This window comes from Oncorhynchus gorbuscha, linkage group LG26 (genome assembly GCF_021184085.1).
Source record: "Oncorhynchus gorbuscha isolate QuinsamMale2020 ecotype Even-year linkage group LG26, OgorEven_v1.0, whole genome shotgun sequence".
NCBI lineage: Eukaryota > Metazoa > Chordata > Actinopteri > Salmoniformes > Salmonidae > Oncorhynchus > Oncorhynchus gorbuscha.
In genome coordinates this window covers 31,116,957-31,131,648 of record NC_060198.1, presented here as the reverse complement: position 1 = coordinate 31,131,648, position 14,692 = coordinate 31,116,957, and the positions used below count along the sequence as shown (strand labels likewise).

At 43.2% G+C, this 14,692-nt stretch overlaps 1 protein-coding gene across 2 annotated transcripts in view; it reads right to left on the bottom strand.

The window, feature by feature from the left end:
* Positions 1–11,574, bottom strand: part of LOC124015163 (myoferlin-like) — a 57,209-nt gene extending 45,635 nt beyond the window's left edge. Inside the window, exons 1-6 of one of the 2 annotated variants that reach the window (XM_046330160.1) lie at positions 11,167–11,574; positions 9,625–9,680; positions 9,215–9,306; positions 2,466–2,574; positions 1,654–1,750; positions 2–168 (exon numbers count right to left, since the gene is read on the bottom strand). In XM_046330160.1, coding sequence (XP_046186116.1) covers positions 2–168; positions 1,654–1,750; positions 2,466–2,574; positions 9,215–9,306; positions 9,625–9,680; positions 11,167–11,254 — 609 coding nt within the window. In that variant the 5' untranslated portion in view covers positions 11,255–11,574. The remainder of the gene's footprint in view (position 1; positions 169–1,653; positions 1,751–2,465; positions 2,575–9,214; positions 9,307–9,624; positions 9,681–11,166) is intronic. The other variant, XM_046330159.1, reaches the window with a different exon arrangement.
* Between the last annotated feature and the right edge of the window lie 3,118 nt (positions 11,575–14,692).

Here is a 14,692-nt window from a genome sequence, read left to right as displayed (position 1 = left end):
CCTGGAAGTCCTGTGGCTTGTTGGCCAGGGCCCGGTGTCTCTTGCGGCTAGTCCGGACAGGCCTCTGGTTGGGCTTACCAGGCTGGCCAGGTGTGGGTGGAACTCCAGGGGTCCCCACCTGACCCCCAAGGGATACCTCCTCCCTATCCTCCCCTTCCTCACCCCCACCTGGGAACACACACACACACAGTCTTATACAACTAACCTTGTGGGGACACACAATTCAGTCCCATTCAAAATCCTATTTTCCCTAACCCTAAACTTAAACCTAACTCTGATCTGTACCCTAACCTTAACCCTAACCCTAACTCCTAACCATAACCCTAAAACTAACCCTAGCTCCTAACCCTAAACCTAATTCTAACCTTAACACTAATTCTAACCTAAACCCCATAGAAGTAGAATCTGACCTTGTGGAGACCAAAAAATGTCCCCAGTTGGTAAAAACACTTTAGTTTACTATTCTTGTGGGGACTTCTGGTCCAGGTGACCTGTGTTCAGCATATTGTCTGCTGAGAGTACTTGTGTCGTGTGTATATTAAAAAATATATCTACCCTACCATCCCTACCCTGGTTCGAGTAAACATTGCTTTTACTGCTACTTACAGCTATTTGTACTCATATATACAGCACCTGTAGTTAAAGAATTAGACACACAGACATATTCCTAATTTCCTCTTTCTTCAAGTGCTGGATTTTTATCCACAGCGCCAATCCATCATTCAATCAAACAGATGAACAAACAGATGAACTCATCTTTCCCAGTAGAATGCCATTTTTCCTTTTGCAACACATCCATCCATTTGACTATGATGTCTTATGAGCCCTGAACCTCCCTATTTGTAACATTTCTACCAATGTTTCCCCCAAAATAAATACTTTACCCAGGAGTAAAATTATATTTCCCCATTGACTGATCGTGGTTTTTCAGATCACCTAACAGTTTGATCTGCAATCTGTAACCTGGTATTATGACATAACAACCATTCCTGGACCTGACTCCAAAAGCGAGCCACAGAGGGAACGTACTACAAAACATGTTCTATTGATTCTGTTTCCTCGTGGCAGAGTCTGCAAAAGGCTGTGAGTGTTGTTTGTCTTTTCAATTTGCATCCTCCATTTCCATAAACAGCAACCAGCCTTTCACTTGTGTAACAAACACAGACAAGCCAGTACCACTCCGATACTTCCTACCAACCAAAGCCTAAAACCACATCACCTCACTAGCCTGGTTACCTGGGTTGCATTCATTAGAGACCAAATGGTGAAAAGAAAACTCTGAAACAAGTAGGGACTACCTGAAATGCAAGCGTTTGGTTTCCGTTTTCAAATGTTTCCTGTTGTGTTCCCTAATGAACACAACCCTGGCTACCAGATCTGTTTGTACTTTAGTCAACTGCTCGTTACATGACATTGAACAACAGAGGAGTTGGCTAACACACAAACAAATCGGGGAACCAGGCTACCACTGCAATACCAAACCCAAACATACCACTGTGACAGCTGCATACTTTTCCCAAACTACATGTATAAGAGTTGATTTACATTACCGGCATAACAAGGGCATTGGAACTGATCTCATGAGAGAAGGACACCATTGTGCTTAACCAAAACAAAAGATGGCGTGCCACATATTTGTTATGTTAAACTGACCTGTGTCCCCATACGACTGGTCTTCCTCAGTTTGATTGTTAGGGTTCGGAGTTGTGCTAGCTGGCGGCTCGTACCCTATCATCAAATTAATGGTCGCCTAAAAAACAGATGGGATTAAATGTCAACATGCTGCTTCAAGACAATTTCTCAATGTATTGACAACTTTAACTTACATTATTTTACATTGACATGACATGGCCAACAATCAAGACGTTTTAACCTAGTTATTATATGCATGGGGTAGTTCTGACTGGGACTCAGGCCTGGGTTCAGCAACTGTCAACCCAACACCGCCAAGAGACCCGGACCTCTTGACGAGACCCCTAGGTGTTGGGTTGAGGTCGCTACTCCAATCAAATCAAATGTTATTGGTCACATACACATGGTTGGCAGATGTTCATGCGAGTGTAGTGAAATGCTTGTTGTGTAGCGAAATGCTCGCTACACTAGCCCCTCCCTTTAGGAGAACATCTCCCCAAGCTTCTTTATTCCAAGTCCTTCATGTGTACACTCCTTTCCGATGACCTTATGGGCGCCATCCCACTTCTTACACAAACATAGGGAATTTGTGTGTTTGTTCTGACCAGGACTCGAACCCGGGTCCAGCGATAGTCAACCCAACGCATTAGCCGTTAAGCCAAAAGCACCGAACCTCTTGACAATGTCTCTACAATAAAGTGTATTATTGCTTACACTTCATTTACTTTTAAGAATAAGCCAATTATAAATGCTTATACATGTTTATAAACCTTGTTCATTCTTGAAGCTGTTCATTCTTAGTGACACAAGTGTGTAGCCATAGAGAAACTCACCCCAGTGTCCTGTTTCTTCTCATTGACCAGGGACAGGTTCTTTGCTGGGAGGGACTTGGTGTGACCATGAGCCAGGTCTAGGAGAGAGATCTTAGCTGAGCCAATAAATCTGGAATACAGGTAAAAAGGCATGAGCACCTACTGTATTTATATGAATATGAATATTTCTTGAGGAAACGCATACAGTAACATAGTAATATCATTCCCAGATCACTTAAGCAAGTGCATGTATTATGCTTGCTGGTCTACTGCATAAAGAGGTGTAGATTTCCTCTGTTGTTTGTGTACAATGATGTATGTCATTTTATATGTATGAATATATTTGTTTTTTGACTAATCACAGGCAGTATCCAGTTCTCATTTGTACTTCTTTCAGAATTGACAAACCTAGCAACAAGTCCTATAGAGCAGTTATATTTGCCACACGGATCTGATGAATGTCCCTTATGGGGGAACTGAGGACTAACTAGGAAGGTACCAAGGGTTCTTTATTACGCAATCAACTGTGATTAAGAATCCCGTTGCATTGCTTAATCTCAGTTATTCCCATTATGTATACATAGCCACCCCTGTGCCATGCAGCCACAATTTAAAGAAGTGTGTATACGTCAACATATTGTTGATACCATTGAGGCACTTTGCTTGTGCTGGATTGGAGGGACTCAAGAAAGAAACGTGATAGGGTGGTAGCGAGAAGACAACTTTCCTGTAGCTGAGTGATCTTCATAAGCTGTCACAGTGACAAACATCAGCCTAGCTTAGCTTATTTTGGCAACCATTAGAGCCTTCCCCGGAGAACACTGGGAAAAATGTCATCTGTGCTCTGTAGTGAGGAACAACACTCGATCCCACAGACGAGGGGGAAGGAATCATGAAAGGGAGGACGAGGAAAGACTAACCGCTGGGAGCAATTAGCATCTACCACAGGCATGCCTGTAGTCTGGCCTTGTGTGTCAGGCTGAGGGGAGGAGAGAGACAAGAGAGAGAGAGTGAGAGAGTGAGAGTGAGAGTGAGAGTGAGAGTGAGAGTGAGTGAGAGTGAGAGAGAGAGAGAGAGAGAGAGAGAGAGAGAGAGAGAGAGAGAGAGAGAGAGAGAGAGAGAGAGAGAGAGATTGAATTGAGAGAGACAGAAGGAGGGACAGAGAGATATAATTTAAGTGAATTGAAAGAGAGGAAGAGAGAGGGGGATAGAGAGAGAAGAAGAGAGGAGAGAAGAAGAGAGATGGGAGAGGGGGGAAGGGGAGAGAGAGAGGAGAGAGGAGAGAAGAGGGTGGGGGAGGAGAGAAAGGGGGGAAGGTGGGATGTTGTCATGCCTCTCCCCTCTTGGCTATGTCACCTGTTGAAATCATTTGTCATCACACACAGAGAGATAAACAATCATGCATTAAAACAGGTCCTGGAAATGAAGTTGAACTACGGGGTCAGCGGTAGAGTTCACACCTTGGCATTGAAAGCAGGCTACTCTGAAGCTGAGAGAGAAATGCTCTTTGAGTCTTTTGTTTTTATTCCTCTCTTGGAATTCTACACATTTCAAAAAAAATGTTTTCACTCAGTTAGTTGGCACTTGACTTTTCAAAGGCGAGCAGACACATGCAAAATGCCCATTGTTGAATATTTTCCCCCTGAGGAAATGAGTTGACGGTTACTAATGATATGGAACACACACTAGCTGCCAGCACACAAGTTGGCTATATTTATGCACTGTGTAGTGGCTAGTTCCTCTTTTATGAACAAAAAAAGCAGTTCCACACCATGAAGTCAGATAATACAGCATAATATGGAGTTCTTTCTTTTGCTGATATCAAAGGCCCTGCTGCTAACTGTGCCAGTCTTTTTGTGCTATCATGTCAACTCCTTGTCACTCAATGTCATGCAATGTTTGCATTGAGAATGAGTAATGGAGTTGGCAAGAGCAGGCTATAGTTAATTGTCTAGTGTCTAGCAGAGAAAACATACTGTATGTATCCATGTTTGAATATCATTTTGGACGTTTTAGAATTCTGACGTTGGATATGGAGGATTAAAAATGACTCAACAGGATAAATGATTGTATATGGTGGTCACTAGGAGATGTCCTTATATCCACCCCCCCCACCCCCACCCCCTTATTGAGTGTGTGTTTATACTGAATGAGTCAACCTCACCCATATACACACATCTGCCAAGGATTCTCAGACATACTCAAGATAAACCCCCCATCTGCCAGTGACAAGCCTGTGCAAGCTCTGTAACTTTGCTTGTGTTTGAGTCTGGACTCTGCCAGTGCGCCCCCAACATTATAGAAGATCAAAGACGCGAGTCACTCTCATTACCATAGCGCTCTCTCTCTCTCTCTCTCTCTCTCTCTCTCTCTCTCTCTCTCTCTCTCTCTCTCTCTCTCTCTCTCTCTCTCTCTCTCTCTCTCTCTCTCTCTCTCTCTCTCTCTCTCTCTCTCTCTCTCTCTCTCTCTCTCTCTCTCTCTCTCTCTCTCTCTCTCTCTCTCTCTCTCTCTCTCTCTCTCTCTCTCTCTCTCTCTCTCTCTCTCTCTCTCTCTCTCTCTCTCTCTCTCTCTCTCTCTCTCTCTCTCTCTCTCTCGGCATCTAGATTAGAGTTCCTGCTGAGAAGTGGTGAAAAGCATGTTGCTAAATAGAGGCCACTCATTACGTGACTTAAAAATGTCACAATGGAAATGGAACAACAATGAAGCATCAATACAGCTTAGATATGTTTCATCAATCTAAAAGCACTAATATGTTAAGTAAAAAGCATTCTGATACCTGTTTCTCTTGATATAGAGAAGACACATGAGGCCATTTTGAATCTATTGAGTTTGAAGTGATTTGTGCTCATGGTGAAACAATAGCCTTTTGGAGAGAGAAAACGGTTTCATCATAGAGCGAGACAAATCCTCATCACATAGCACAGCGAGTCTGAACACGGAGGCAGGCACAGGGTGTGGTAGAGAAGCCGTAAGGGGTTGTGCTACTTCAAATCACACCTCACTTTTCACTTACCAATGTGGTAATCATTGAAGCTCAACACATGTTGTCATGGCAAGAGGAGTTCCTGTAAATGTTATGTGGCCCATTGCAATGGAAAAACTTGAGCTTTTTTATGTAATTGTAGATCAACTAAGTTATCTTTCAAATACTTGTTTCGGTATCTCACGTATGGGGTAAGCCCTTCGGGACGGGATCACAAGGACACTCCAATCACACAACCTATTATAAGGCGCCACGCCCCGCCCTCTAGCTCATTATCGTTTTCTTCCTTACGAAGATCACAAGCTCTCTCTACACTCTCCTCAGCACGACTTGTCTCATTGTTTTCCTACTCAATTGTGAACTCGCCACTGAGGATAGGATACTGCTTCTCGTATAAAGTGTTAAGTACTTTTACCAAAAGGAAAAGTTGGGTCTTCTCAGTCGCCAGTCAAAACTAGCGCCACATGGCTAACTTTTAGCCAACACACGCTTAGAGATAGCTCATTCAACTAGCCCTTTCTACTCGGTTAGCTGCAAGGTAAAGCTAACCAACTAGCTCATCAAAAATGAATGCTATCCACTTTGTCTTCAGCTAGCAATATGTTAGCAAAAGCTAAGCTAATAGCCCACGGGGTGAACGCTAGTTAGCTAATGTGAGGACTAGCTACACAGCTAGGCATCGGCCAGTACACCCGTAGCCTTGAACCCTCCACTATCCGGAGCTATGGATACTACTACCCCTTCACAGTGTGTACCCAGCTGGCCTCCTGTTCCCCAACTGGCTCACCCATGCCTGTGTGGGTCCATGATGTCAGTGAAGAACACATATCCTATCTGTGTTGCCTGCTTGGGACTGGAGCATGTTCAGATGGCTCTTGCTAACCCAGAGTCCTGCAAGCATTGCAAGGAGTTGCCAGAGTCCAGCCTCAGATGGAGGGTGTGTAGAGCAGCCCCCCTCGAGGCTCCTCTTCCTCCCAGCCTTTGGGCAGGGAGGCAACCCAACAACCCCGAGCTGGGCCAAGGTTATGGGCGGTCTCCCCCAATTATCCACTCTCGGTTCGACGAGCTAGCAGCAGGGAAAGGAGGTATAGGGGTTTACGATGAGGAGGACATCAGTATTGTGAGACTCTTCTGCAATGAGGATGAGGAAGGGGATGAAGACCCCAAGGCTCAGGCCTCAAGGCCTACCAACACCCTGAGTAGAGGGCCTTCCTCTCCCAGCCTAGAGTACAGGCTAATCTATTTGTGCGAAAACGGCGAAAGAGACTGGTTCGATAGGAAGAGACTCATCCCATACCGTCCCTGGGAGACAGCGTGTCCCCATGATCCCAGCAGGCTTGGTGGAGGCTAAACACAACTGGGACAAACCCCTTTCCGGTAAGGTACCACTGAGGGACTTCACTGCCATGGACATGCAAGGTATGGAGGAGCAGTGGAACAATCTCTCGCAAACCACCTTCACCCTGAACGCTGTGCCTCCCTTACCTACACGTCTCTCCCTGGCAAGATGGAACATTTATTTTCATCCATTCTCCATCACCCCATATTGGACCTACAGATCCTCAACAGCTATCTGAAAAAGTTCACATTCCTTATGCTTACACACAAAGTGCTGTCTTGCTTTGTTTGTCGAGGGGATTGGTTCACTAAAGTCAATTTGCAGGATTTTCACATAAGCATTCTGCCAGCACATAGGAGATTTCTCAAGTTTGCCTATCAGGGTTTCGAGAATCTCACAGTTCCCTTCAGGATATCACTAGCCCCTCGGACGCTCAGCAAGTTGTAGAGGTGGCACTAACTCCCCTGAGATGGAGAGGACACAGGATCTCCGCGTACATAGACCACTACCTACTCTGCTCCCATTAACAGAAGCAGGCAGTGAGAGACAGAGCTGCCCTTGTAGACTTCAGGATGAATCAGATAAACAGCTGTTTAATGCCCACACAGAGAATAGCATATCTAGGCGTAGTTCTGAATTCCATCTCTTTCCAGGCCGCACTATCAGACGGGCGAATCATGTTGCTTCGTGCGAATCATGTCTCTCCATGTTCCAATGGGGTCATATGGTCACACTCAAGACGTGTCTCTGTACGTTGGGGTTGATGGCCTCCACCATCTTCTGTTTGGACTGTTGAGGATTAAATATTTTCAGTGTTGGGTGTCTGCCCTACGCCTGTGTTCCCTTAGTCACCTCCATCGGAGGATAACGCTGTCCTCCCCAAGCATAGCGTCTCTCCGCCACTGACGGGACCCCTCCATCTTCGCCAACGGCACTCCCCTAGAGGTAGTGTCTGTGAGGAAAGTAGTGATAACAGACGCATCTCTCAAAGGGTGTAGCGTAGTCTGTGAGGGGAGAGCATTGAATGGATTGTAGTAGTCCCCACAACTACGTCATGCTCACCTAAATTACCTTGAGTTGCTTACAGTGCTGCTTGCACTAAAGCATTTTCTGCCTTTTCTTCGGAATTGTCACATCCTGGTCAGAATGGACAATACGCCTGTAGTGGCATACATCAACCACCAAGGTGGCACCTGATCTCTGATCTCTCTTTGTGCAGACCAGCCCAGAAAATGATTCTTTGGAGCAGCGCACACCGCTCTTTACACGTGACTCATGTCCGGAACAGACTTGTAAGTCCAGAGGTGACCCCCTGTATGGTGACTGGAGACTCCACCCCGAAGTGGTGGCTCAAGTGTGGTGGAAAAATACGGACAAACGTCCATAGCTCTCTACGCATGCGCAAAGACGCACACTGCCCGCTGTTTTTTGAGCTAGCAAGAGGTGACGCTGCAATGCGGCATGTTGGGCTACCCCTCGTACGTTTATGAGGATTTACGAACTAGACGTCACTGCGCCCTCGCTGACATATACGGTGCTGTGTTGGGGCCTCTGAGGGATGATTATGTCAAGACAATCTAGCTTCGGAGAGTACATGAGCGCTACGGGAGTTGACTATATGTGAGACACCCATATTTGAGAAAAACGAAAAAAGTATTTGAAAAAGACCTAGGGTAAGCACTTCTCCAGTCAGAGATCCATAATGTTCCTTAAGGTCAAATCTTAAGGTTACTTGCGTAACCCCTGTTCTCTGATAATATGATTGGGTTATCTCAATATGCATAAGGAGGAAAACATATGTCTGATGATGAGCTAGAGTACGGGACTTGGCGCATTATAATAAGTGGGGTTGCCCACTATTCGCCACGCCTCCTGTCTGTTTACGGCAGATGTTGTGTGATTGGAGGTTCCTTATGATCTCGCACCAAAGGGCATGCCCCATGTGTAAGATAGCTCACTCATATTATCAGAGAACCCGGAGTTATGCAAGTAACCTGAAGATTTGACCTGAATGAACATTATGGATCTCCCTCCGCAGAAGTGCTTACTCTAGTTTTTTACAGCTCAGTTTAAACTCAGCACTGGCCTCAGGGTTTGACCTTAATGAACATTATGGATCTCCCTCCGTAGAAGTGCTTATTGTAGTTTTTGACAACTCAGTTTAAACTCAGCACTGGCCTCAGGGTTTGAAGTGTCCCTTTCAGTCACTCTCTGTATAACCTGTAATTACCAGACACTGTATTGTAATGACCAGGTTCACATGCTAATGGAGGGGCACTTTGACTGAGAAATGACAAGAGGTCAAACTGAGTAAAACTCCATGTCCCTCCTCCTCCATAGCAGCACTAGCAGCGTCCGATTAGCAGGAGGTGTGTGTGCGTGTGTGTGGTGTGTGTTCTCTCACAAAACATTTGAGACATATACAGTAGCTACATGCCAGGTACGTACTTGTCTTTGCCAATAGTCTCATAGTCTTTCACAATCACGTCCAAAAAGGAGGAGGCATCCAATGGGGAGCCCTTTAGGTCGAACTCAAGCACCTGCAACCACAAATGTAGTTAGTTCATAAAAGCGCAACTTTGCCCATGTTAATTTCAATTATGAAATGTTGAGGCGTGGGGGGTGAAAATGTTTAAAATCAAAGGGGAAGTGTTAACAGTTATCATTCCTCTATCTAATAATAACTACTCCATGTTGAGTCATCAACGAACACCAAGCACAGAGGACAAAATATTAGCCTCATTCCCTAATTCATTCTCATACCCTCCTCCACATACTACATTGCTCTCGAGGCCCTTTTCAACATTCCCAGAGACTGCGAGAGAGGAAGGATTGTAAATGTAAATATTTATACTTACTTCATTCCACACGGGATTGAGTTCACTATCAATTGCTTTAGTTTTCTTCTTTTCACCTGTATAGCGTTTACACAAAGTGGCAAGATTAAAACATGGAATATATGTGTTTATATGTACCCTTTATATAACTAGGCAAGTCAGTTAAGAACAAATTCTTATTTACAATGACGGCCGACACCGGGCCAATTGTGCACCGCCCTACGGGACCAATCACAGCCGGTTGTGATACAGCCTGGAATCAAACCAGGGTGTCTGTAGTGACACCTCAAGCATTGACATGCAGTGCCTTAGACGGTTGCGCCACTCGGGAGTATACGTATGGGTAGAATATATTTCTCTGGGTCTAATGCAGACGTTTTTATCTCAATATCAAATCATTTCTGGGTAACAATTACGTTACTGTGATTGTTTTTAATGTAAATGGCCAAAATGAATCAAAATAGCTTCTTTGCAAAAATGCAAAGTTCTCAAGCAATCATTTTGCTAGGACTGTTTAGGAGTGGTCTAAGTGGGGAGGGGAAAACCAGCTGTTATTGGCAGAGAGGTTTGTTTCTTATTGGTCTCTTAACTAAACAGGCTGAAATTTTAGGCATTCTTTTCAAACAGCTCTTACACTAAAAGGACATTATCATCATTTTCACAATTTCAATTTTCAATCTCATAATGGAAATATATATAAAACACAGGTATATCACGTTTTTAACTGCACTGGGCCTTTAAACATATACAGGCAGTGGTAAAATGGGTAATACCTACAACATCCCTGGGGCTGGTAACATAGTGAGCCAACTTAGAGTGGCAACATATTGAACCTTAAAAGTCGAATGCATCTTGGACGGACTCTTATCCTAAAATATCCATGCAAAAATGAAGCACATTGACCCAGCTGCAGAGCTGTTGATGACAGGGGAGAATGGGTGATTCCAACCCCTTATAAGGGAATATGTTTTCCCTCTGTGTAACACAATAGAGGCAACATTATTTAATGTGACTCATTGCATTAAAGCAGGCAAAATGAGGTTCCGGTGTCTCAGAACCAATGCACAGAACCATTGTTGTACCTTCAATGCAATTCATAGTAGTTTTGTGCCCTTACATGCTCACAGTTAAATGACGCAGTATCTCCACTTTGAATACAAAGATCATCATGTTTGTGTTTATTGAACATGTTAAATGTTTGGGGACTACAAAATCCATCAGAATATCATCTTATTGTGGAATCTTGCAGTTGTTGGTTCAAAGAATAAATGATAGACAGAAAATGGGCCAGTTAACCGAACATTGACAGCAAAGTGCAGAAAGGATAATGAGACTTTAAAATAAAGAGAACTATAAAGTAGCCTAACTAAAAACTAGTGGCTACAACCTGAAAGCAACTCTGCATGTCTTCAGCTTTGATTTATATTAGCCTACATTTGGAGAACGTCTTTGATCCAGATGTTTTGAACTTCTCAAGAATAGCCAACAATCAAGGCATTGAAACCAAAGTGAAAATGTAGGCTAAATGCCACAGCAAGAGGCAACAACAAAAATATATCTCACCCTTGAACACTACCGCTGCTATGGGATCTGGGTGTCCGAGTTTCTTTTTGGGGATGCCTTTGGCTGATTCCACTACGACGCGCAACATTATTACAGAGTTTAGTCTGTATTATAACAGCCTTATGAATCACAGCATGTTCCTCTACCAAGGCGTCTCTTCACCAGCGGTCATTGTAACAGAGGAAATGCTCCCTGAGAGGAGGAGTGAAGTCCCGAAATATTTGGATATCCACTGTATGAGTCAGAATGGAAACAAATATTATGGATGTAGTCTGCCAGCACGTCGTGTTAGGCTATAGTCAGAATCTGTTAGGTTACTAGCCACCCTACTTGTTACATCTTGTTACATCTACTTCTACTACTTGTGATATTGTTATGAATAAACAAACTTGACGCTGTTAAAATATTGTTTGATTCTTGGCTACGCAAAAAGGCTACAATTCGTCATAGCCTACGTGGAGTGATTTACACAGTCTATCGTGGTTCAAATGTAGCCTACACCGCAGCGCCACTCAGAGGTGATGGGGTTGAACAACGATGAGTGTGGTACCCGAAGGTGACCACGGCGAAGTCCCATGACCAACCTTATCACAGCAAGAATATTACTGCTATTCCTATACTTTTATTATTTCACATCTAAGTAATTTTGCTGGTTTAATTCGGCTATTTGAAATCTGATATGCCAACTTGTGTATATGAAAAAAACTAAACTTTTTTTTTTTTTAAATGAGGGCTTTGCACTTTTGTAAGCATTTATGGAGAGTGAGTGAGCTCCAAAAGAATTGGGACAGTGACACGTTTTACAGCTAGTCGGATAGTCCTGAATGAATCGTGAATAATGGTGAGAAAGTTACAGACGTACACATATCATGACGGTGAGAGGTTAGCATGTCCTGAGGGTATGGATATTTTATTTATTTAAAAAATATATGTTTTACTTAACCTTTATTTGGCTCCAAAATGACACAATCAATTATTCACCATACATTTATATTAGGAATAAAACGATCTGTAACTACCAAAACAAACAGCAAATACATCCAACAAGTTCGTAGAGTCACAAGCTTGATTTAATCAATGTGGGACTATGTACAAAAAGTGCTGTCCTTTCTAAACGGTTCACCCGACATTGATGAAAATACCCTCAAATTAGAGCTGACAGTCTAGACTTTAACTTCATAGTCATTGTGTACTGGAGTACAGAGACAAAACAACAACACGGAAGTGTCGCAGTCCCAATACTTTTGGAGCTCACTATAGTCTAGGTCATATAATGAGAATAGGCAATATTGAAATGCCCCAGCCTCAAATATTCTGATTTGTCATTTTAGTATTGTGCACAAGCTACTAGGCAGAAACGGTAGGCATAATTGCAAAATATCTTTCCTATGTAGAGTAAGACGATGGCAAGGTTTTGTAAATCAGCCTCAACCACCTGATTGATTTTCATTCGATCTTTCTTAAATGTGGGATAATTTGTAGAATGTCAAATGTCACATGAACATATTCAAACCCCCAGTATTTAGGAAACATGGACCAGGGTTGGCCAAACCCCTTGTAGAGCTACCTCTAGGCAGGACTTTTTACACTCCTTATATTTACATGTTGGTTCCTTATGGATAAGGAGAAATTGCAATCCATCCTATGGTTAGACCATTATTAAGACAAGGCCGAGGATAAAGTCTACTTCTGGAGAAACCCTGACAAGGGAGGTTCTGCTCCTCCTCTCCATGGCAGACGCAGGAGGGATGCCGCTTACTTCTATCCATCCCCGTCTGTTCAGGCTTCCAGTGGTAGTTTTTTATTCAACGAGAGACTGGACGGACGGAAGGGCGGAGGTGGCCGCAGGCACGCGCATCGACGAGATGCCGCACCCGACGGGGTAAGAGGAAACGACTATCACAGGCAAGAGGAGCCCGTTCACACCGTCCCAGAACCCACGGGGCTGAGTGTCTAATTTATCAAGTAAGATATTGAGCCCTGCCCATGTCTCTTTGCTTAATAAAGGGTAATCTTTGTGCCTACAACCCAGTGCAACGATTTTGATGTTAATGTAGACATGTTTAAGTTTTTTAGAAACATCCGTTTAAGGGAATACTTTAGCTCCCCTAATTCTGACACTTCTATTGAACCAGTAGGTTGCTATCCTGCACATACTCCGACTCCTTTTAGAAGCAAGAGTTATTTTATACCTCCAGTCAATCGCAATCACTCTATCGAGACATATTGCAGACTTGTGGAAAAATATGTTGGACATCTCTTTAAGAATAAACAGGGGTCCAAATATTTCCATAATTTACCTAAGGATGAAAAACAAGTGTTGCTTGATTTACAATCCGATACGTCAGTCCTTACCCGCCCTGTTGTAAAGGACACCAGCAGTATGATCTCTATCATTGAATCTCTTGATCCTCTGCCTGAGAATACCTTGTTAGTTACTTTTGATGTTGAGTCGTTATACACAAATATTCCACACGAGGGCGGTATTGAAGCTATGGAACATTTTCTTCTGCAACGTGACCCTAATGAACTACCTTCCAGTGCATGCATTATAATATTGGCTGAAATAGTACTCACACATAATTATTTCATGTTCCTAAATTATTTATTTATTCAGACGAAGGGTACTGCTATGGGATCCCCCATGGCTCCTAACTATGCTAATTTGTATGTGGGTTACATGGAGAAACAGTCAATACTCTCCCAAATGTTTTCTTGCCTAACATCATTATTTGGAAACGGTATATTGATGATATTTTTGTTCTATGGAGGGGTGATGCAAAACAGCTCCAGGCATTACATGCTTTTTAAAAACTTTTTTTTACTCTGCAATCTGATACACGTCAAATCAGTTTTCTTGATCTTCTGATCTTGTGTGAAGATAGTGTTCTATACACTGATCTTTACAGGAAGCCTACTGATCGTAACAGTTTGTTGAGGGCTGATAGTTGTCACCCACTTCCCTTGAAAACTAGTTTGCCATACAGCCAATTCTGTCGAATCAAAAGAATTCAGATTTCAACAGATATATGGCTGAGACGCAAAGAAAGTTCAAGGAGAGGGGCTACAAAAATGATCAGATTAATATTGCCATTGAGAAAATTCAAAACAAAACAAGACATGACCTTTTTCATGCTCAGTCTCGCAAAAAGACGCATTCTTGTGTTCTAACTACCCGCTATTCAAAGCGTTCTGAACAAATTAAGGGAATCGCTCACAAACATTGGCACATTCTAAAATCCGATGATAGTCTCGGTAATGTGTTTTCGGACCTTCCCTGTGTCGTATTCTCGTGGGGCAGAAATCTCAGAGATCAATTGGTACACTCTGATTTACCACCCCAAGATATTCCTGAACAACTATTTGCGCCCCTACTGGATGGAAATTAAAGGTCAAAAATGTTATTACGTGCTCCGCTAAGGCAGTTATTTATCTTATAAATTGTCCTTGTGGTAAAAATTATGTGGGTAAAACAAAGCGCGAATTAAAAGTACGTATCTCAGAGCATCGTAGCACCATTAGGTGT